At 44.3% G+C, this 22,387-nt stretch overlaps 1 protein-coding gene across 4 annotated transcripts in view; it reads left to right on the forward strand.

Annotated features, from left to right (window-relative positions):
* The window catches only part of PDCL2 (phosducin like 2), a 474,415-nt gene that overhangs the window by 119,835 nt on the left and 332,193 nt on the right, over positions 1-22,387 (forward strand). For all 4 annotated transcript variants that reach the window (XM_078678175.1, XM_078678173.1, XM_078678174.1 and 1 more), the window contains one exon: positions 9,687-9,777. In XM_078678175.1, coding sequence (XP_078534301.1) covers positions 9,687-9,777 — 91 coding nt within the window. The remainder of the gene's footprint in view (positions 1-9,686; positions 9,778-22,387) is intronic.

Consider the following 22,387-nt stretch of genomic DNA (forward strand, 5'->3'; position numbering starts at 1 on the left):
ATCATGGAAAATGTAAAGAATGATCTGGGAGAATGTATCCCAACTTTCAAAGGGAGGGGGGCTAATACGGTAATTGATTTTATATGCATGTCTTCCAACCTAATCCCCATGTGCTCTGAGGTCAAGGTGGTCGACGTGATGCTGAGTGACCATAACTGTTTAATCACTGAAGTTAAGATCTGGAAACCTACCACCACTCCCGACACGGGTACAATCGTTAATATTGAACCACACAGAACAAATGGTGTCAGGTTGAGGTGGAAGGGAGAAAAAGCAGATGAAACATCTGATTCTATCATTAATAGTTGTTTGATGGAAATCTCGGCAATCCTCGAACAGGATGGAACAGTGGTTGCCAGTATTGATCACTTTGATAGAATTAATTCAATCATTAGCAAGAAGTTTACCAAAGAGGCAGGGCACACGAATAGACAAAATAGGGGGTGGTTTGACCATGCTTGCTCTAATGCCCGGAGAGATCTTAAAGAAGCTTTAGCAAACCAAGAGACAAGTGTCTAGTGACCCAACTTAGGTAGGATTTTAAATTGGTCCTTAAACGCAGAAAGGTTGAGCTACAGCAGGAAGCGTGGGACAATTTAAGTCAAGCAGCAGAACTAAGGAATTGTAATTTGTTCTGGTCCACGGTAAATAGCCCATTCCTCAAGGATGAGAAGGCTCCAGAGCTCACATCTAATGTGAGCATAGAGTCATGGATCCAATATTTTTCCACCATATTTGACTCTGGCAACAGATTAGCTTCCTATGGAAAAGGATGGCCTACAGCTGCCCTAAACATCACTGTAGAGGAAGTTATGGTTAGTATAAGAGCTAGCAAGGGTGGGAAGGCCCAAGGACCCAATGGGGTACCCGTAGATGTTTATAAGACCGCCCCGGAGATCTGGGGCCCCCTATTGGTTAAGATCTTTAATGCAGCTGTTAGCACAAAAATACCATCTACCTGGGCAGAATCGATAATCATCCATATCTATAAGAAGGGAGACCGGGGCGAAGCTAAAAATTATCGACCAATATCCCTACTGGATTCATCTGTTAAAGTTAGGAGTCGGGTCCTATTAACCAGATTAGAGGAATGGGCAGAGACGAATGAGATTTTAACTAATAGTCAGTTTGGGTTCAGAAAAGGACGTGGCACAATTGAGCAGTGCTTAAATTTAGAACTTTTGGTCGGGAAATATACCCAGGCCAAAAAAGGGTCACTATACTTATGCTTTGCTGACCTAAGCAGTGCTTTGGATATGGTAGACCACGCCTTATTGTGGGCTAAATTGATTGATATGGGAGCTCCTGACTGTATAGTCTATTTCCTGGCACGCCTGTATGAAAAACTTAGTACTAGTGTCCGGTATGGCCCTAAAGGGGAATGTACAAGCAAGTTTAGGATCGGGAGGGGAATCAGGCAGGGGTGTGTTTTAGCACCCCTACTTTTTACTCTCTTCATTAATGAGGTGGATTCTGTCCTGCAGACAGTTACGGCAGACGTTCCTAGAGTTAACAACCTCAACATCCCTGTGTTACTCTATGCGGACGACGCTGTGCTGCTGTCCAGGACCCCCCTGGGTCTCCAACGTTTGATGGACAGGTTTGTTCAGTTCATCAAAAACAGGAAACTGGTGATCAATAGGTCAAAAACCTATGTGATGGAGTGTGGTCCAGGCCGAGCTAAAACGAAAGTTAACTCTCATTATTTTATAGAAGGCGAACAGGTTTTAAAAGTAGACAACTTTTGCTATTTGGGGATTAATTTCTCTAAAAATGGTAGCTGGGATATTGAACACAAAGCAGTTAAAACTAAGATGATTAGAAGTGCCAATGGGGTTTTTGTATTTGCCAAGAAGCTGGGGAATAGACGCATAGCTGACATGCTAAAAATGTTTCAATCAAAATGTCTATCTGCGGCCCTTTATGGGGCAGGAGTTTGGGGTGTGACATCTGCCGGGTGCCTACAGGTAGAGGAGAATAACTTCTTGAAAAGGCTCCTGTGCTTACCCAAATCTACCTCCAACATCTTGGTTCATAAGGAAACGGGGACCCATGTTTTGAATGATTTAATCATGTTAAGACCCTTATTATTGTGGTGCTCTGTTTGGTTGAATGAAGGCACCTCACTGAACAGAGCTATCATCGAGGATTGCCTCTCCTTGGACCAGCACCTGAAGATCCCCTGGATTAAATATAACATTGATAATTTTCAAAAAGTCTTTGGATACAATGTGATAAATTGTTCGGTATTGTGCATCTGATAACTCCAAATCAAATTTGAAAATTACGTTTTTGAATTTCTGTATAGAGAGGCGTGCTTTGGAAGAATCAAAACTACCTACCTGTAAACTGTACAATAGCTTGAATGAGTTTATTGGATTTCATCCTTATCTGATACAGGTGACCAGAGTCTCACACCAGTTTGTACTTACTAGAATGAGGATGGGAATAGTACATCATCTGGTTGCGTGCCCTAATGTAAAAATACGCCCTACTGGTCCCTGTGCTTGTGATTACAAGACAGAACAGAGTACTATGCACTTTCTTTTTTCTTGCCAATTGTATAGTGAATTACGGAAAATCTACCTAAAGCCCATCCTGAAAAGATTTGGAGTAAGAACAATTACTGAATCTATGAAATTGCTTTTTAATATGCATCATCCGGACATTTGCTTTTTTACAGCTACCTTCCTACTCAAGGCTATTGGTGTTAGGAAAAGTATGTGTTTTTAACTCTCTTTTTAATTATTTATTCCATCCCGCACTGGATAATTAATGTACTATGTGTTCTTTTCTTTCCTTTTTAATTAATGAAATGTTTGCTTTTGTAACTGTATGTGCTTTTATGGACATGTTTTTTATGTTCCGAATAAAGCTTTATGACTTGACTTGACTTGAAAAGGAATAGTGTTGAAATGGTGGCTGTAAAAAATTGTATTGGTTGAAGGGGGTGAGAACCCGCTTCAATTATTATTCACAATCATTGTTAGGGTGAATCACAAAAGTCACAAAATAAAACTGTGCATAACCTTCTGATAATGTAAAGTAATGTAATGTAACAGGTATTTATAGAGCTGCCTCCTGACCGGAACCGCTGAATCCTAGGTGCTTTGGCCAAAAAAAGCTTGGCAGATGGCAGGCGTCTGGCAAGACCATAAAAGCAAATCCTTGCTCTGAGATGGCCAGCTCCAGACTGATGGAGTGCACTATATAAAAGCAACAAGGTTTAAAAAGGTTCCTCTTTCTATGGGAAGCCAGTGCATTTCCCTTGGATATGGAGGAACATATAGTCTCAAAGACAGGCCAAGGATTAACCGGGCCGCTGCGTTTTAAACTACCTGCAGCTTACTAATCATGTATTCAGTAAGGCCCAGGTACAGAGCCTTACAGTAATCTAGCCTAGATATTATCAAAGCCTGGACTACCGGTTTCCTTGCTGAAAAAGAGAGGAAGTGCAGAAACCTTCTTAACACAAGCAGCAAAACAAGTTCCTACCACTGCATTGACCTGAGGTAGAAAGGAAAGCTCTCCATCAAACTTAATACCTAAATTCTTGACCAAACTAGCCTTATGTAGTGGAGGTAAAGAATCCACAGGCCAAAAGGATTGCCAGGGTTCTTTTGCCCTTGTACCAAAAAAGAGTATCTCTGTCTTTCCAGTATTACATTTGAGCTGATGGTGTGTAAGCCATTGAAAGACAGCTGTTAAACAGGCTTTAATGTTTGTACCCAGAAAAGTTTCATCCATGCCCCAACGAGAATAGAAGCTGAGTGTCATCAGCATAGGAAATGATTTTTGCTCCCAGGGCCTCTCCTAAAAGAGCAAAGTGGGTGAGATAGATTTTGAAGAGTCGAGCTCACAGCAAAGCCCTCTAGCACACCCACTTGTGCCTCATAAGATCCAGATGAACAAACTGGACACCAGACCTCCTAACTTCCTCCCCTAGGTATAAAGTTAACCAGTCCCACGTAAGCCCCCTAATTTCAATAGCGTGGTAAATTGGTACAAGAGCTGTCAGGTTTAACTTAGAGGCAAAGTGTAAAGTATTTATGCAGCACTTAAACAATAATAACGAGAAAAGCACAACAAAAAACAATCCCAAAACAGTTTTGAGCATTAGATTACATTTCAATATTTAAAAAAATGACACCAAAATGGCAACAATCCAATTAGATGGACCCGAGTAACACGTTTTAAAGTTTTGGCTAAAAATAGCATCAAAAGATTCAAAGTATTAACTGCATGCACCTGGTCATGCAGGACAGGTCCCAAAGTAACATGGTCAGGCCATCCACGATGAGGTGCCAGCCAGATACAGGACCAATTGTGCCCTATTGAGGGCTTTACCTTCTGGCTTTGGTGCAGGGTCTGTGCTGCTTTGCTTTCCAGAGCTCTGCGTTGCTCTCCATTAGATCAGCCACGGAGTGAGGCTCTGCCCTGCCGAGCATAGCTTCAAATCAGATCTGGGGATGATTTCAGCTGTGAAGAGGCTCTATGGGGCTTCGCTTTGCTTTTTCTCGGCTCTTGTGAAGATATCAGTCAGAAACTGTGCAGCATGGCTCTGCGGGGCTCTGCATAGGATCCTGTGAGGTCCTCGAAGTGAAGTTGCAAGGAGTGTTCTCATTTCCGGTTCTGGGGTTGCCACTTGTGTGCCCAGTACTAGCCTTTGTGTGGGGGGCAATCCCATCATCTAATCCTAAACTGGTTCTGGTCAGTGTGTCCCTTTCCCCTAGGTCTGGCTCCAGTCTGGCTAGTGAAACACAGGACAGGCAGGCCCATGTGTGAGCTGGAAGGCATCATCATGTTCTAAAGATAATTTGGAAGACTTCAGGGAAAGGACAAAAACAAGACTGAAAGGACTTCCAGAGAAGAATGTTTTCCTACTGCGACTAGACTCCAACCATTTAGGGCCTCTTGAAGAGGAAGATCAAGGAAGAGAAAATCCTATAGAGAAGAGACAAGTAGCATCCTAATTCACATGGCTCCCAATGCCATTGATCCCACTTATCTTCAAAGGTCTCAGTGTTTGAATACAGGTACGGTGTAGATCATCAATGTCAAAACACTCACATCTCCCACCCATTTCTATCACACACCATTTGCCATCGAGGCATTTGTCAAGTCAGTGCATTTGACATCTGAATACCATTCAACGCCACATAGACCAACATCGAGGCTCTAAACAGTGTCGAAGTCCTCAGTAGCAAAAACTGTATCACCAAGGAATAGTTTCTGATTATTACCTATACCAATTTCAATGCCTGCTTCCCTTGGTCACCAGAGACCGCTGCAACTTTCTCCGTATACACCATGAAAAATCATGCCACAATGCAGACTTCCATGCTACCCATCATAAATATGCCTCTGTCTCTTCAGAAGTCTCCTAAGAGATATCTATCAAGGGAAGTATCAGCCACTGTGGAAGAAGAGGCACAAAAGGCCACTTATAAGATCGTTTGAATGGAACTCAGATATGTCACCCTACATGCCCCTACATCCATCACTGTGTCACCACCAAGAGTTTCCTATTTGGATGACATCTCCATCTCCCATGATGTCTTAGCATGTTGCATGGCGAAACTCCACATTTTGCTGGAAGCGCCTCGTACAGCAGTCTCACTAATCACAGAGACTATGCAGCCAAGATCAGTGCACCAGCCTTTACTTCCTCTGCTGCAAATGTCTCTTATAATAGGCATAGGGGTAGAACACATGTCTTATGCCTGCAATGATCAAAGCATGGCTCCTTGGCTTCTAAAGATATATCAATCTCTAGAGCATGATTCGGCCTTGTGCAATTAGATCTAAACCTCACTCAATTACAGTCTCAGTTCACTGAAAACGTCATGCATCAGCTCCAAAGACATCTCCTTACCCTGACAGAGAAAGCAAGAGGATGGACACCGCTTGAAAAAGGATGACCAGCACAACTGTCACAGACTTTACATCTTCCACCACTACAGCTCTTTAGGAAGGAATGATCAGCCTCTATAGGAAACAATACAAACATTTGCAAAAGAGCTTTCAAAAGAATGAACACGGGATCTCTGGGGTGGTACAGGAAGATCTTCTGATACCTAATTAGGTAATAACTGTATCTACTGACTTAGCAGACCTAACAGTGTCATGTTACTGACATAGCACTAGACTGAGATAGTCCATTTGGCTGCGCTTTATGTTCCTAGCACCAGAGGAAGCAATGATCCACATTAGGAACAAAGTTTGGACCTTAAAAGCAGTTGCCTTGGAGAAGTGCAAAACAGGCATTAGATTATATTTCCATCACAAAGACGGGTGATTCTTCCAGAGCCAGATGGTTCAATCCCCTCAATGAGCCTGCCAACCACCACATCAGCAGCAGCAAAACAGCAGAGATACTCCAATCAGCAGAGGCATAGCTCCAGATAGAATTTTTCAAATAAATCCCAATCAGCCAATTTATCTGTATGATCTCAATCCAACTCCAGAAAATGACTTTACCATCCTCACCATCTACACCACTCAGCTGGGGATTGTATTTCACAACATCTACAAGAGTTCCAAAATATCACAAGCATCAAGTTGGAGCTCACTACTGTTCGAGATGGAGACTCTATTGATTTAAAAGCACAATCAGAGCTAACGACATTGTAGGTCAAGCTACCCTTAAGAACCTTTCCACACCAAGCTTTACATAGAGTGGTGTAAAAGCGTCTCTTTTCAGATTGCTGGATTCAGAATCGTAGAGATTTCTTTGCCACTCTATTGTAACATTTATGATTAAAAATGAAGATCCTACAATGCAATAGAAATGGTTGCTAGTCCTAGTTCTGTTTTGTAGTGATCTGCATTGAAGTAACAAATGACCCTTCCTCCTCCCGACTGTTTCTCTGTCATGTGGAATAAAGTCCAGAGAGCTTAGTTTCTGTACATATCTACATCTCCGTCAAAAAGAACTAAGTCTGAGAAGCAACTGCCAGTACAGGGAACCATGGTATTGGAAGCCTTCAGATGTCTTAAATGGACAGGTTGGTTTTTGTAATTATAATGTTAAGTCTACCCTGCACCCTCTTTCCCTAATTGTAGACAGACTTAGGCAGCAGTTTAGACTCAAATGTGCGGGAATGTAGTTTTGAATAAGGGGTTTTAATTTGGAATAGTGAAAATGTTGGGAAATTACATGCCCTTTTATAGATAAATATGTGAATTAAATGTTCCTGAACTCCCGCATACAGCAGAGACAGTGGCAGCTCCTCCGCTATGGCGGAGGAGCATCGCCCCAATGCTCGCGGAGTAGTGTAAAAAAAAAGAAGATATTATCACTTTTTTTTCCAGCTGGGCTGGCCTTGGCTGGGACTCCAGTGACGTCCAGGTGGAGGAGTGGTTGCTGCACTCCAAAGTGCGCATGACTGCTTGGCCGTCCCGAAGCAGTCCTGCGCACTTTGCATGTTCCCCACCAAGCTGCATTACACAGCATGGTGGGTAACATACCCAGCCTCCCATTCCCCATCTGAGCACTGAGCCACAGCGCTCAGGCCAATCATAACCCTGCATTGCAGCGTTGTGATTGGCTTAGGGGAGGGAGCCTGTGTGCTTCCGGCGGAGAGATGATGTCATGACGAGGGACACGGAGGAGAGACGATTCGAGACGTGGTGAGAAGGCGAGTGGCTTTTTTTTGTAAACCATGCCCCACGCCCCTTTCACTTTCATTCCCTGCCAGCCGCTACTCAGCAGGGAATTATTCTTATGTTTATATATTCAATAAAGATCCCTACAATACAGAACCTGGACTATAGTTAAATAACAATTTCTTCTTATTAAACTATAGAGGGACGGAGTACAGTTAAAAGTTGGGTTTCTGGTTGACAGAGGTATGCACCAGTGGTGTAGCTAGAGCTTTAGCCGCCCGAGGCGATCCCTGATTTTCCCACCCAGTGACGGCCGGAGCGCGGGGTAGGAGGCAGGGGTTGCGGTCGACATACTAAGATGAGCGTTGGGTGGTTCTGACGACAGACGACGACAAGAGGGGGGAGGTGACAGGCAACAAGATGAATAACAAAAAAAGAGAAAACTTACCACTTACCTTGCGTCTCACCACCAGCCCCAATAAAAGTGCCGCCTGGGCAGACTGCCCCCGTGCTACATCACTGGTATACACCCTGCCCAAGCATGAACCACAATCCTAGTCAGGGTAAACTGGATGCAAACTAAAAGATAATCTGATTTGGTGGGGTCAGAGCCCTAATACTTATACCCAGTTGTACTTCTGTAGTGGAGGTGACTTCTTTGAAGTGCACATAAGCCCTTTCTTCACACTCCTGGCTCCAGACTAGCTGTGGGCGGTAATCAGCCGTTTGTATGGGGAGAGGGCACTGCCTATAACAGGTGTAAGTGTCAGCCCCTCCCTCCCTTCTTGCTCAGGAAGAGCCATCAAAATTTAGATGAGTACTCAGACACACATAACCATCCTGTGCTTGTTACTTGTTAGAGGTAATACACAAAGTGTAGCCGTCACCTACCTGAGACTGGCTGCAGGCACACTGAGCTGTAAAAGCAGGGAAATATCCACTTTCTAAAAGTGGCAGTTGTAAAATAGTAATGTCAAATCCAACTTTATCAGTAAAGAGGATTTGTCATTACCATTCCAAAAATATAAAACATGATACAGCCGTTCTACTCCGTTCTAACTAGGATTTACAGCTTAGAAGTGTATTAAGGAGTTTCCAATGTTAACCTATGAGAGGAGTAGTCCTCACAGAAGTAAAAATCACATTTAGGAGTTTTCCACTTCCAGGGCATGCAAAACTTAAAAGTACATGTCCTACCTTTTACTTACACAGCACCCTTCTCTATGGCCTACCTAGGGCCTACCTTAGGGGTGACCTATGTGTAATAAAAGGGGAGTTTAAGACTTGACAAAGGGTTTTAAATGCCTGGTCGAAATGGCAATAAAACTGCACACACAGGATTTGCAGTGGCAGGCCTGAGACATGTTTTCAGGGCTACTTGTGCGAGTGGCACACTCTGTTCTGCAGGCCCACTAGTAGCATTTACAGGCCCTGGGTATATGGTATACCTTTTTTACAGCTGACTTACAAATAAATTAAATATGTCAAACAGGCATAAAACAATTACTGGTCAGCATTGGTAAAGTGCTCAGACTCCTAAAGCCAACAAATAGAATTCAGAAAAAAGAGGAAGGCAAAAAGGTTGGGGCGACCCATTGGAGAGGGCCATTTTCCAACACGTACCAATATGGTATCATTGAAAGAACGCTTCAGAGAAGAGTGCCTTTTCTACAGGGAAATTGCCTTTTCTTTTTGATCACTGTGGGAATTCAAAGGTATTGACTTGGGAATCTTCAATAGCCTTGTTTTGTGGAATCATTTATGGTAGGCCTGATCCTATTTCCTTGTTGTTAATATCAAGTGCAGGACAATCTTGTGGATGAGCTGGAGACCACAATATGTCGTATGAGGTATTGACCAGGAAAGACATTTCCATACAGTGACAAAGTAAATATTACGTACACTTTTGAAAAATATGACTTTTTCGAATCTTGTTTTGTCAGATGCTGAGCAGATGGTTGTATAATGATGAAAACATATTTTGTTGAGCATCAGAGACTGCACAGAATTCTAGAATCTGTGTGTTATATTTAAAGACAAAATGGCACATTATACTGTTATCGTTATTTGTCCTGCAGTCAAACCTCATGAAAAAATGACTCTTCAGGATTTAAAAGAAGCTGAAGATGAGTTTGATGAAGAGGATGAAAGAGCTATTGAACTGTACAGGTACAATAACATATAAATGTACTGAACAAAAAAGCATTCAAAAACACAACTGCTTTATAACACCAGCTAATATGTCTGTGAATACCGAAGTGTGATAGAAATCATTTCCCGTATGTAAACATCATAACCTTTTTTACAATATAATCACATAGTCAAGATATATGATAATTGTTTTTAACAGCTAGTCTTTTTTCATATTATTTTGTTAGTTCTTTCTTTAAAAACTATTCACAGTAAAGCCTCACTTTATTAAAAAAACATATTTAACCTTGTTTAGAGGAGAATAGAGGGAGTTTTCTCAAACTCTAGTGATTTCCAGTAAATCATATTCAAAGAATATTGGAAAGCTCTTTAGTTTCAAATAGTGATCTTTGGATTGTGGAAATAACTCTATTATCCTGCAATCAGGAAGTGATATTTTCATGGAATAATCAGACAAATGGTTAGGATATTAGGGCGCCATTACTGAGTTATTCATGTAAATTTTGAACTATCAACGTTCGACCTAATAGTTTAATGTTACACCTAAGAGAAATAAATGTACTAATAATTTTGCTGGCATGTGGTGTCAGGTCCCAAATGCGTACCCACCACTACCCGCAACAGGTTCCTCACAGGAGCTGGAGCAAGATCACAGCCGACCAGCTCACCACCTCCCTCAGCCAGAACCCACCCGCCAGCACAACGGACCCCAACGAAGCAGCCCGCAACTTCACGCAGTGGCTGACCGCCTGCGCCGACGACCTCGCACCACTGAAGAACCCTCCCAGCAGACCTAGAAGCAAGAAAGCCTCCTGGTTCACCGACGAACTCAAGGACCTGCCGCACCCTCGAGAAAGCCTCGAGAAAGCCTCGAGAAAGCCTGGCACCTCGACAAGACCACTGACAACATGACCGCCCTCAAGCACGCCACCCGCAAGCACCACCAGCTTATCCGCACCACCAAGAAGAAATCACTGAAGGAACGACTAGACAACAGCACCCACAACAGCAAGTAACTCTTCAGCATCGTCAAGGAGTTCTCCAACCCAGCACCGGCAACAACAACATCACTCCTTCACAAGATCTCTGCGACTCTCTCGCCTCGTTCTTCCACCACAAGATCGCCGACATCCACAACTGCTTCGGCGCACCATCCACGCACCCAACCGTCGAACCAACGCCCCCCACCGCCTCCCTCCGCACCTGGACCACGGTGACCACCGACAATACAGCCCGCACGATGAACACCATCCACTCCGGATCTCCAAACGACCCCTGCCCCCACCACGTCTTCAACAAGGCCGACTCCACCATTGCACCCCAACTCCGGAACATCATCAACACCTCCTTCAACACCGCCACCTTCCCGGAGAGCTGGAAGCATGCCGAGCTCAGCGCCCTCCTGAAGAAACCAACAGCGGACCCCACCGACCTCAAGAACTTCCGCCCCATCTCGCTCCTCCCTTTTCCTGCCAAAGTCATCGAGAAGATCGTCAACAGACAGCTTGCCGCCTTCCTTGAGACGAACAGATCCCTCGACCCCTCGCAGTCCGGTTTCAGAGCCAACCATAGCACCGAGACCGCCCTCATCGCAGCCACCGACGACATCCGAGCCCTGCTCGACAACGGGGAAACAGCGGCACTCATCCTCCTGGACCTCTCTGCAGCGTTCGACACTGTCTGCCACCGCACCCTAGTACAACGCCTCAGCAACATCGGCATCCAAGAGAAGGCACTGGAGTGGATCATCTCGTTCCTCGCCGGAAGAACACAGAGAGTCCGCCTCCCCCCGTTTCGTTCCAAGGCCACCGAAGTCATCTCCGGCGTTCCGCAAGGATCATCACTCTGCCCCACCCTCTTCAACGTCTACATGAGACCTCTTGCAGCCATCGCACGCCAACACAACCTCAACATCATCTCCTACGCCGACGACACCCAGCTGATCCTCTCCCTCACCAGAGACTCCGACACCGCCAGAACTAGCCTACACGAAGGGATGAAAGACGTCGCCGAATGGATGAAGAACAGCCGCCTGAAACTGAACTCAGACAAGACGGAAGTCCTCATCCTGGGACCATCGCCCTCCGCCTGGGACGACTCCTGGTGGCCCCCCGCCCTGGGCACCACTCCCAAGCCAACAGACCCCGCACGCAACCTGGGCTTCATCCTGGACTCCTCCCTCTCGATGACCAGACAAGTCAACGCCGTCTCCTCATCATGCTTTCACACCCTTCGCATGCTCCGCAAGATCTTCCGATGAAGTGACAAATATAAAAACACTCACTTGTTTCTGTTGAGAGCCTCCAGCTGGAAAAATGCCTTCCTGCCAGCCCAGACATTGAGCTCCCCCAACGCTGTTCAGCCTCAAATAACAAGAGGCACAGCGCTTCTGCTTGCGGGCAACACGTAGCCAGAAGTGGAGAGGAAACTGGGGCATCAAAATGCTCTGGGCCCAAACACACACACCTACACACAAGTGGATACCAGACCAGCACTACAGTGCCAATGCAACTCGGAGACAGATAATAAAATAAGGTCGATCACCCTTCAGCTTGCACCTAAGGCTGAATGATGATTGGTCTGATTTTCTTTTAGCCCCCCTGCATTGTCATTCACAGCTCTTGTGTGCTGTGAGGGCACATGGGCATTTCCTTATCCAGTAGCTGATCCCAATGCCTTAAATTATGAGAGAAGGCTTGGGTAGGCCCTCAAGACCTCGGACCCGCTAGGAATGTGTCATCGACCCATGGGGGTCCAAGGACTACATATTGGAAACCAATGGGATACAAGATACAGGGAGAGTGGGTTAGGGTAGGGATGCAAGGGAGTAAATTCTCTTGACAAGGTAAATGTTGTTACTGATGATTTCAACATTTGCAGTATACTCTTTAATGTCATTTAAAGAAAGTCTTCTCCTAAGTGTACACAGAAACACAAAATGGAGAAAGTATTACTCTTATGCAGCAACTCCATGACCAAGAATGAGAATGAAGTAGAATGAAGTAGAACCCTGGTTAAACTAAAACCATGTATTGATAAACTACAGTTATTCTGAATCTTTTATCAGTGGTATAATCAACACTGCAACCTTACCACCCATATTGGGAATTCACACACTTGTACAGGTCTCAGTTTTTTTGTCAGTGTATAGTCATTTTAAAATCAGACTGAAGACCTAATGTTGTTTGTTACAATCACAAAGCTCTTCTTCTAACTGTGGTCTTTCATCAAACCTTCTCTACAACATCTTTTACTGTCTTTCTATTGTCAATTAACCTGCGACATAAATTGTAAAGTACTCATTAACTGGTCGTGATTGTGGGCCAACATTCTTCCCCAAAGAGAACTCCTTTCCTTTCGATCCTTAATGTAATCATTCAACATTTACTATGTATTTTAGCAAGACTTAGAAAAAACAACACTGTCAAGTCTTCCTTCCAGTCTTCCTTCCATGTCAATGATCGGTGTTCTCACTGGGTCCGGATCTTCCCTTGAAACGATGGATTCCCCACCTACACGCTTGATTGTAGTCTTCAGCCTGTATTTAAATCCAAATCTGACTGAACAGACTTGAGTCTCCAAGAGCTCTCCTGCACGTTACTACTGCCATGCTGGATCAGCATCGCCTGACGGCCAGGACAGGGCATGGCGTCACTTCAAAAGCCAGGCTCTACTCAAGATGGCCGCTAAATCTCGTGGTTTTACACATTTCGGCCGAACCTTGGAAGCCTAAACAGTCTCTCAAGCTGCCGGGGACAATTTAACCCAGCTGAAACCACTTTATGTTCGCACAATAAGAGCAATCCACACCTTAATAAACTTAGCAAAAAAGGTCACTTTTTATTAAGACAGTCAAAACAGATAATCCTTTACTTGAACTTGATACGAGAGAAAGAAACACATTGACACATTTTCTCAAACATTTTCGCCCCATAAATATATATCCAAAACATTCCCAACAAAACTTAATAAAAAACCCCAATACTGTACAAACCCAACATTTTCTTTCTCTCCTCATTATATTTCCATAACCATGTTCCCTCCTACCCTCCCCCCACCCCCAGAGGGAAAGGATAAGCCCGCTCTAGACTATCCAGACCCCCCCACAAAGCGCCTAAAAACTTATAAACAACAAAAGGATCACTGTAACCTGTCTTAAAGTGATGAGATTTTCTTTTTTTTATAAAAAACAAAATAAATAAAAAATTAAATTAAAAAAGAGGGAGGGTGGGTGGGACAAACAAACGTCGCCACACACCGGCAAACGCCTTCCCCAGTGACGTCATTCCCGCCCACCGACTTCCCCAAATACCCTCCCCTAATCCAGCCCCTATCCTCCGCCTTGCCCAATCGCACTAGGGGGATTGTTCCACCGTGTGAAACCTCCCAGGGGGACACCGGCTCGCGCCGAGGTCCCCCTGGGTCCCATTGAGTCGACAACACAGTCTATTAGAGAAAACAGACCTGAGCAAATGGCTTTTTAACTTGTGTGGCAGTGAGCACAAGCCCAACCTTGACAGAACCGAACGTTTCAGAGATCCTGCTGAGATCCAGCGCCCTCGATTACAATTGATGCTTGTTTCTAGCCTGGAGGAGAGGGAGCTACAGTTGACCTTAGAAGGAGGTAAATTTCCTAAGGTAGAAGAGATATGTAGAGCTCATTGAAGAAGTGAGTCTTCAGCTTTTTCCTTGATTGGAGGAGGCTTGGCGCAGTTCTGATCATTAGTGGATAATGTTCCAGATCATGGGTCCGTGGTGGAGAATGATTGTTTTTCCTGTTTTTTCTTTCTTTATTTTATTGTCTCCATCATGGGGTGTCCAAGCTCCAGTTGTTTCATAGGCGGTTAGTTTGTCAGCCAGATAGGCAGCGGTTCCATTTGTAATGCCCCCAGTGCATAGTGCAGTTCTTTTACCTTGTGTTTGTTATGAGTGTACTGGCTCAGCCTATTTGCAAAATTCAGTTGACTAAAAGAATAATTAGCAGTATCAAACCCATCTCAAATGCATACACCTTTGCAACAGGTACTAACTATTCGCACCCATTCAATTTGTGACCCCACCTGCTTGCAGTCCCCTTTTAATGAAAAAACAGTACAGATAAAAAAAACAAATAACATTTTTTAACAAAAGTCGCTACATTGAGACTGGCATAGGAAGGGGACTCAACAGGAGGTCAAAAACGGGAGCGTTTGGTTTCACCTCTTTTGTGTGGGCGTGGCAGAGACAGCTTCCACAAGGGGTAATATGTCAGCATCACTCAGCCACTTCTTTTTTACATTTTGAATTATCCTTCATTGTAGCTATTCATTGTTGAATATGTCAGTCATACAAGGTGGATTGTTTCCTCTTTAAGGTTCCGGACAATCCAATGAAACAGGAGCTGTAGAGTTCTAATTATGGATGGGGATTCTCTTTTATGTGTTTTTGCTATTATTTCAATGCATAGTCCGAGAAGCATAAATGAATTACATTGAAGGCACAACATGCATCTGCAAGGAAGTTAGGTATGAAAACGCACACTAGGAGGGTGAGCAGGAAAGCAAGACCTACTGCCCATGGAACTGTTGGGCAACCTGTGAGGACGAGAAGCACTCATAAAGCTACTGATTTCCCTTCTGGAACATGGAGCAGCACCTTTACTTTTACCAAAGTCATCTCTCATGGTGGACCTTCAGATGACAGAGTGAGCAGTGCACTGTAACAACGGCTTTCCAGAAAGCCAAACATAGTCCCTCATTGCCCTTCCCACTTCCTTTCCCACACCCAGCGATCTGGTTGTTCAGCGTTCTCAAAGATGAAGGGTTCCCCGTGATGTCAGTTTGTATGGTCAGCTGCACAAATTAAAGCGCTGCCTTAAAATACCAACTGTGAAAACAAACATAATCTTGTATTTCTATCACAACAATATCTCTCTCATCACTCATAGCACAATGTGCATTGATATATTTAATCAAATATGAATGTCATTTTCTTACTAATCTGAAGTGATCTCTATCCTCAGTATGTTTGCTAAGGTTCACCATAACATAGGCAAGGCTATGTCCGTGAGCTACAAGCCCTGTCAGTTTACCTGCAGAACACAACATTCTTTCAGGACAAGCAGGTGCTGAGGACCAGAGCCTCCTTTCTCCTGGAAGTGGTCACTCCTTTTTTCACATTGGGAAAATAGTCACTCTCCTGGCATTCTTTGCTCTACCTCACTCCTCTAAGAAGGTAGAGTGCCTCCATCAACTGGATCTCTGAAGAGCCCTCTGCCTTTACATTAACAGTACCCATGAACATCGTTTAGATGATCAGCTTTTGTTCGATTCTCTAGAATGGAAATGGGCAGAGGAGTGTACAAAATGACAATTTTTTCGCTGGATTTTCTCTGCATCAAAATCTGCTATGCACTGGCTAAGAAGCAGCCCCCAAATGGCTTGAGCCTAGGCTGCTAGTATTGCATTGGAACGCAGAGTGCCTGTCCTGGACATTTGCCAGGCTACTACATGGCCATCACTCCAGACATTCACAAAGAACTACTATTTGAACAGATAGGTCCAACAATAAGACCACTTTGCCTGCTCAGCTCCGAAGGACTTTTTGGTTTGAGCCAGTTCACGCACCCACCACTTTGAAGGTACTGCTTTGGTATCTATTCAAAAGGTGACAAATCCATAGTCAGACGTATCCATCAGAAGAACACGTTACTTACCTTTGGTAACCCTCTTTCTGGTTGATACTCTGTCTAAATGCAGATTCCTCGCAACTTTCCTGTCTCCCCATTCTGGTAACTGGACTCTTTTCCGTCTAAAAAGGTCCCAAGTCTAGAGATCCGCACTCTGGTCAGGACCAATCTGCTCTTTGGCTGTCCGTCTGGGGGCGCAGACAAAGTAGAAAGCAACTGACGTCAGCTCACAAGGGTGGCACTTGTGTGCGGTTCCCCACGTAACTTCCAGAGCTGAATGACATTGGCACAGAACTACATGGCGCCACCAACCTTTACACAGGGGTACTGCCTGAAAATATCCAGAGCCAGTGTAACGCCTTGAGGTTCCGTGACGATTTTACTCGTGTTTATAACATTGTCGTAAATACATAATTTTGGTATCAGTGAACCGCAAATGATCCATTTAGTATATCCTGGTGTTTTCGCTATGCTACGAGCAAGAGCACTCCTGTTACCAACACATTTGTGATTTACCCATGGCATCCATCTTAGATCACGGAAGCCATTTTGTTTTCCTTGCCCTTACATAGTCAATAGACACGCAATGATCTCTTTTTCATTAAAGGACACGTAGGCTTTAACCGGCAATTCACCTTGCTAGTGACACGTGCACCTTAGGCCAGCAACACTGTAGCAGCATGACTCGGCAAGAACTGCCTCCCCAGCCTGAGGCCAGTCCTGCTATACTGGTTCTTGTGTTCGTTGGCCTGATCATGATTAGGCGGCCGAAGCTGGTAACCGTGCCCATTTACGACCCACAAACATTTCTTATCCTGTCTTTCTATCTTCTACACCTGGCTCTGCTCCTTTCCTTCTGGGCCTTTATTAGGGGGAGGTAACGAAATTTACGATGAGGCGGTCCGGGTCTTGAATGAAGAATTGACATGGGATTATGATGGACTAGTGGGAACCCCTCATTCGTAATGTTTTGACATCAGATACTGTTGACGATTCCTGTGCAACGCCAAATATTTATTGTTTAAGACACAAATGTTTAGAACTGTGGTAACATGTAAAGAATTTGCCTGAAGCCCAATATTTAGTATATAAGGAGCAATCCTCTTTGTACAAATCGAACAGGCTCCTAGATACTGCCCATGTGTAGTTTCTGTGACTTCTGTGTCCCTGCAGTAATAAACCTTTGGTCTTTGACGCCACCATCGAGAAGCCCGTGTTTCTGTTTGTTTGTGTACCAAGACAGGTTGAACTCCGGGGTCTTCGGGTGTTGTCCCTGACACCTCTGGACGGAACCAAAAAGTCCAGAACTCCATTTGGCGCCCAACGTGGGGCGACGTCATTCGGTACCGGTCCAAAAGCCTGAAGAGTTCGAGGAGCTTCGTGTGAAGATTTCAGAGGGAGGCGCCCCACTTCATCGATCCCGGCATATCGCAAAAGTGGCCCCGACGTCCTCTTCCACGAGGGTTCCCGTTCAGACGGCTGCAGTGCTCCGTTGCCTTGACCGTCGCCCTGTCTTGGACCCGAGGTGCAGTCCTCAGTACGGCGAAACGTGACGGGTTTCTCCTTGGTGACGTCTTCAGTGCCTCAGTTAAGTATTTAGTGGTTGCTAGTTGGTTATTTTGTGAGGGTTGCTCCTGTTTGGATAATCCTTTTAGTTCTCAGTTCAGTTCAGTTCTGTAAGATTATCACTGGTTATTCTGGTTACGATAATCATTCTGTTCAGTTCAGGTATCGATACATTTGTCAGTTCTGGTAGGCCTAAGTTCGTGGTCCGAGTGCGCATCTTTTCTGTTTGTGTCTTGTTTGTCTTGTGTTCCGGATTATAAAATGGTAAGTCGGAAAAATTGTATGTTGTCTTGTTTTAGTTGCAACAGTGATTCCCGGTTGGAGGACTCGTGTTTGGTTCCTCCGATTGGAACTCCCCTTTATGATCTATATTGCAAATTTGGTGTGGGCCCTATCTCTTATAATGAGGTATGGATCCGCTACACAGAGAAAGACGGTGTCCTTAGTTGGCCACTACATGGTAGTTTTGAACCTGAAATTCTCGATAATCTAGAAAGAAGGTTGTTTAAGAAGAAAGCCCGGCCGGCAATGTTTGATTCTTTCCGTTATTGGCGAAAAGAATCTAAACAGAGAGAAATTAAAAAGTTGAAGAAAGAACAGAAAGAGCAAGAGTTGACTTTAGAACAGTCTGCTAGGCAGCTGCAACTCAACGAGTCTGAGAAAGCGATGGAGGTGGCCGATAGAGAGCGTAATTTAGCGATAGACAAGTGCTATCCTGCTTTGCCATCGAGTACGGCTAAGACAGTAGAGGACCCTGAAAAGGATCCCCTTTTGTCTTACTTGTTACGATCACCCCCACCGTATGCACAAGGTGCTACGGCTCCACCTATACCGAATGTTCAATTACCGGTTGCTGGACAACCTGGTGTCCCTGTTCCCGCTCCCCTGAATCTAGTTCCTGTACCTCCTGTGGTCAATATTAATGTTCCTTCGACAACCCCTCTTCTAGGGTTGCCGGCTTCTTTTCCTATGCCTGTGTCACTCACACCTGCTACTTCACAAGCTATCTTGCCTGCTACTCCTACTGTTCCTGATCTATCTATTCCAACTACTACTCTATTCACTGCCTCTGCAAGTATTATGACTCCGATTTCTGTTCGACGAAGAATCACTGATTCTGTCTCTAATATTCTATCTCCCTTCTATAAAACTCTGATTAAGACTCCTACCTCTGACTCTGTGCAGAGACGTAGTCAGCTTCCCAGTACTGAAGAAAGAGGAATACTAGATTCCACTGCCCTTAGATGGGTTTCGAAAGTTGGAAGATATAATGTACAAAATGTATTAGATACATTTATGCAATGGAACGAACCGACACAACGATATGTGTTCGATGAAATGTGTTTCCTTCTACGTGAGGAATTGGAAGAGGATGACCCTGAATCAAATTTAGGAGAATTAATTAATGTTCAGAAAGAGTTTGCTACAGGTATGATAGTTGGTCAAAATATAAAAGAAGCGATGGAACTAATTTTAAGTTATAGATCCGACTCATCCCTTCTTTCACCGAGAGAGTTAGAGAAACGTAGTACGAAACGAAATCGTCAATATCCAATGAGAGAGGTTCCACCAATTTGGCGCGAAGCTGTGCAAGCTAATGCACCGCTTGGTATTGCAGCCGCTCCGGCCCAATTCCAGAGAGTCTGGATACATATTCCATGGAAACGAGCTGAAGTGTTAGCAGTAAAACAGGCCTTGCCAGATCCGCGTAAAAATCCTGCAGGGTACTACAAAGAGTTGGCTCAAACAGTTGACGCTTGTGTATTGAATCTTGCTGACATAGATCTGCTATTTGGTAACGTAGTACCGCAACCAATTTGGGCTAAAATTCGTAAAGAGAATCATCCAGTTGCCCTAGGTGGTGACTGGGCAGCTATAACTGCAGCGGATGGTCAACAAATAGGTGGTTCCAAACCTGAACCTTTAATTGCTAACTTGCCTGGTAGAATAATCGATTTAATGAAAACCTTAATGCCTGCATTACGCGTTAACTGGGATAAATTATCCGCATGCAAACAAAAGAAAGACGAAAGCGTCTCCGACTTTTTCACAAGATTCGAAGAGACTTTCATAGATCATAGTGGTCAGGATATGAGCACAGAAGGGGGCCAGAGATTATTTGTTGATAAATTTGTGCACAATCTGTTGCCAGAACTTAGTGGTAAATTAAAGAATTCTGAAAGTGCGTGGGCTGTCTCTACGACTGCGCAAATACTTGCGACTGCTCAGTACTACGAAAATAGGGATAAAGAAGAGAAGGAAAAATCAGATAAAAAGACGAAAGATTTAAAAACTAAAGTACTTTTACAGCAAGCTTATCCGCCTCGCATGAATCAAACTAATATGCAGCAAGGGTCATATCAAAGAACGGATTATAATTTTCAAAGGCCACAATACCAATGGAATCAATGTGCTTATTGCAAAAAGGAAGGTCATTACAAAAGTGATTGTCCAGTTCGGGCGCAAAATAATGATGCGGCCGCTCAGAGAGGTCGTGGTAGTTCTATGCAAAACTCTAGAGGTCGAGGACGAGGTGCTATGCCTCCACAGACAAGTGATCGCCCCTCTAATTATTTCGATCAGCGAAATGGACAATCTGCCCAACAGAATAGGTCTCCACAGTATCATGTTGAAGACTATTATGAAACTAGTGAGGAAGTTCAGCAAAGTGAGTACTAGGACAGCCATGGACAAAGAGAGGGAGTAGTATCAGTACCAGTAGATCAGAGTGGGCCTTATGTCGCGGTAGCAACATCAGGTATAGTCGAACCGTTTCTGTTGGATACTGGTGCAGCAAAAAGTTCTATCATACATGCGAAACTCCCTGGCGCACCTTTGTCTGGCTCAACAAACGTTTCAGTAGGTTTTTCGGGCGCCCCTGTTCACAACCCTGTTTCTGGTCCTTTGTCTATTTCTGTTGGACCCCGTCAATTGAAAGCACCCCTGATTTTGACGACAGGTTGTAACGAAAATCTGCTTGGTTTAGACTTGTTAAAACGCCTGTACGCGACATTGTACTGTTCTCCAGCAGGTGTACAGCTTACGTTGGGTAAAAGAATAATCTCCCCTATGTACTTGTCGATGGATGTGCTCCCACCAGAGCTGCGTTCACTCCCTGATACTCTTTGGGCGACTGGTCCTAATGATGTAGGTCTATTGGAAATTCCACCCTATGTAGTAACTTTGAAAGCAAATGTCAAACTTCCACGAATTCCACAATACAGAATCTCTAGTGAAGGTGAGCGTGCGCTCCTACTGATAGTACAAGACCTGATCAAGAAAGATGTTGTAGAAGAGACTAGAGGTAATGTCTGTAATAGTCCTGTACTGCCTATTTTGAAACGAACTGACCCTACAAAGCCTCCAGTATATAGGTTCGTAATTGATCTTAGAGAGGTTAACAAAATTGTGATCCCACAGTTTCCTGTGGTTCCAGACATTACTGCATTGTTAACGTTGATTCCTGCTACAGCAGCATGGTTTTCGGTTGTCGACTTGAAAAATGCCTTTTTCAGCATTCCGATAGCCGAGGAAAGCAGAGATATCTTCGGTTTCTCTCTAGGAGGACGAAGTTTTAGATTTAAACGCGCTCCACAAGGTTATTGTGAAAGCCCATCCATTTACAGTCAAGCATTAAAAAGCCAGTTAGATTCCTTCGTACTTCCTAGTGGTTCTGCTTTAGTACAGTATGTCGATGATCTTCTAGTGGCTGCCGATGACAAGGAAACTTGCAAAACAGCTACGATTTCTTTATTACATCACTTGTCAGATTTGAATCACAAGGTGTCACCTTCAAAAATGCAATACTGCTGCCAAGAAGTGACCTACCTAGGTCATCTCTTGTCAAAGGAGGGAAGGAAGTTGACCCCAGAGAGAATAAAAGCAATTACACAGATGAATGTTCCTAGCACGCAGAGAGAAGTACGTGCCTTTTTAGGTATTACCTCATATTGTAGGCAATGGATCCCAAATTTTTCTCTTCTAGCAAAACCATTGGTAGCCTTGACTGGGAAAGGTGTCCCGAGTCCGGTACCATGGTCTGCTGAATGTCAGCAGAGTTTTTCTGAGTTACGAAATGCACTGTGTTCGGCACCTGTATTGGGTACACCCGACTACAGTAAGCCATTTACGCTCTATGTCCACGAGAGAGAAGGTTGTGCATTGAGTGTTTTGACGCAGAAATTCGGTGATAAACAACGCCCTTGTGCGTATTTTTCATCAACATTAGATCCAGTAGCTAGAGCATTGCCTAGTTGCTTGAGAGCTACAGCCGCAGCTGCAGCTTCCATTCGACAATCTGCTGGTTTAGTAATGAACAACATGTTAGTAGTCATGGTTCCTCATGCTGTGGATACACTCATGAACCGAACCAAGACACAACACCTTACCAGTGCT

The sequence above is a fragment of the Lissotriton helveticus genome, chromosome 2_2 (assembly GCF_964261635.1).
Source record: "Lissotriton helveticus chromosome 2_2, aLisHel1.1, whole genome shotgun sequence".
Classification (NCBI taxonomy): Eukaryota; Metazoa; Chordata; class Amphibia; order Caudata; family Salamandridae; genus Lissotriton; species Lissotriton helveticus.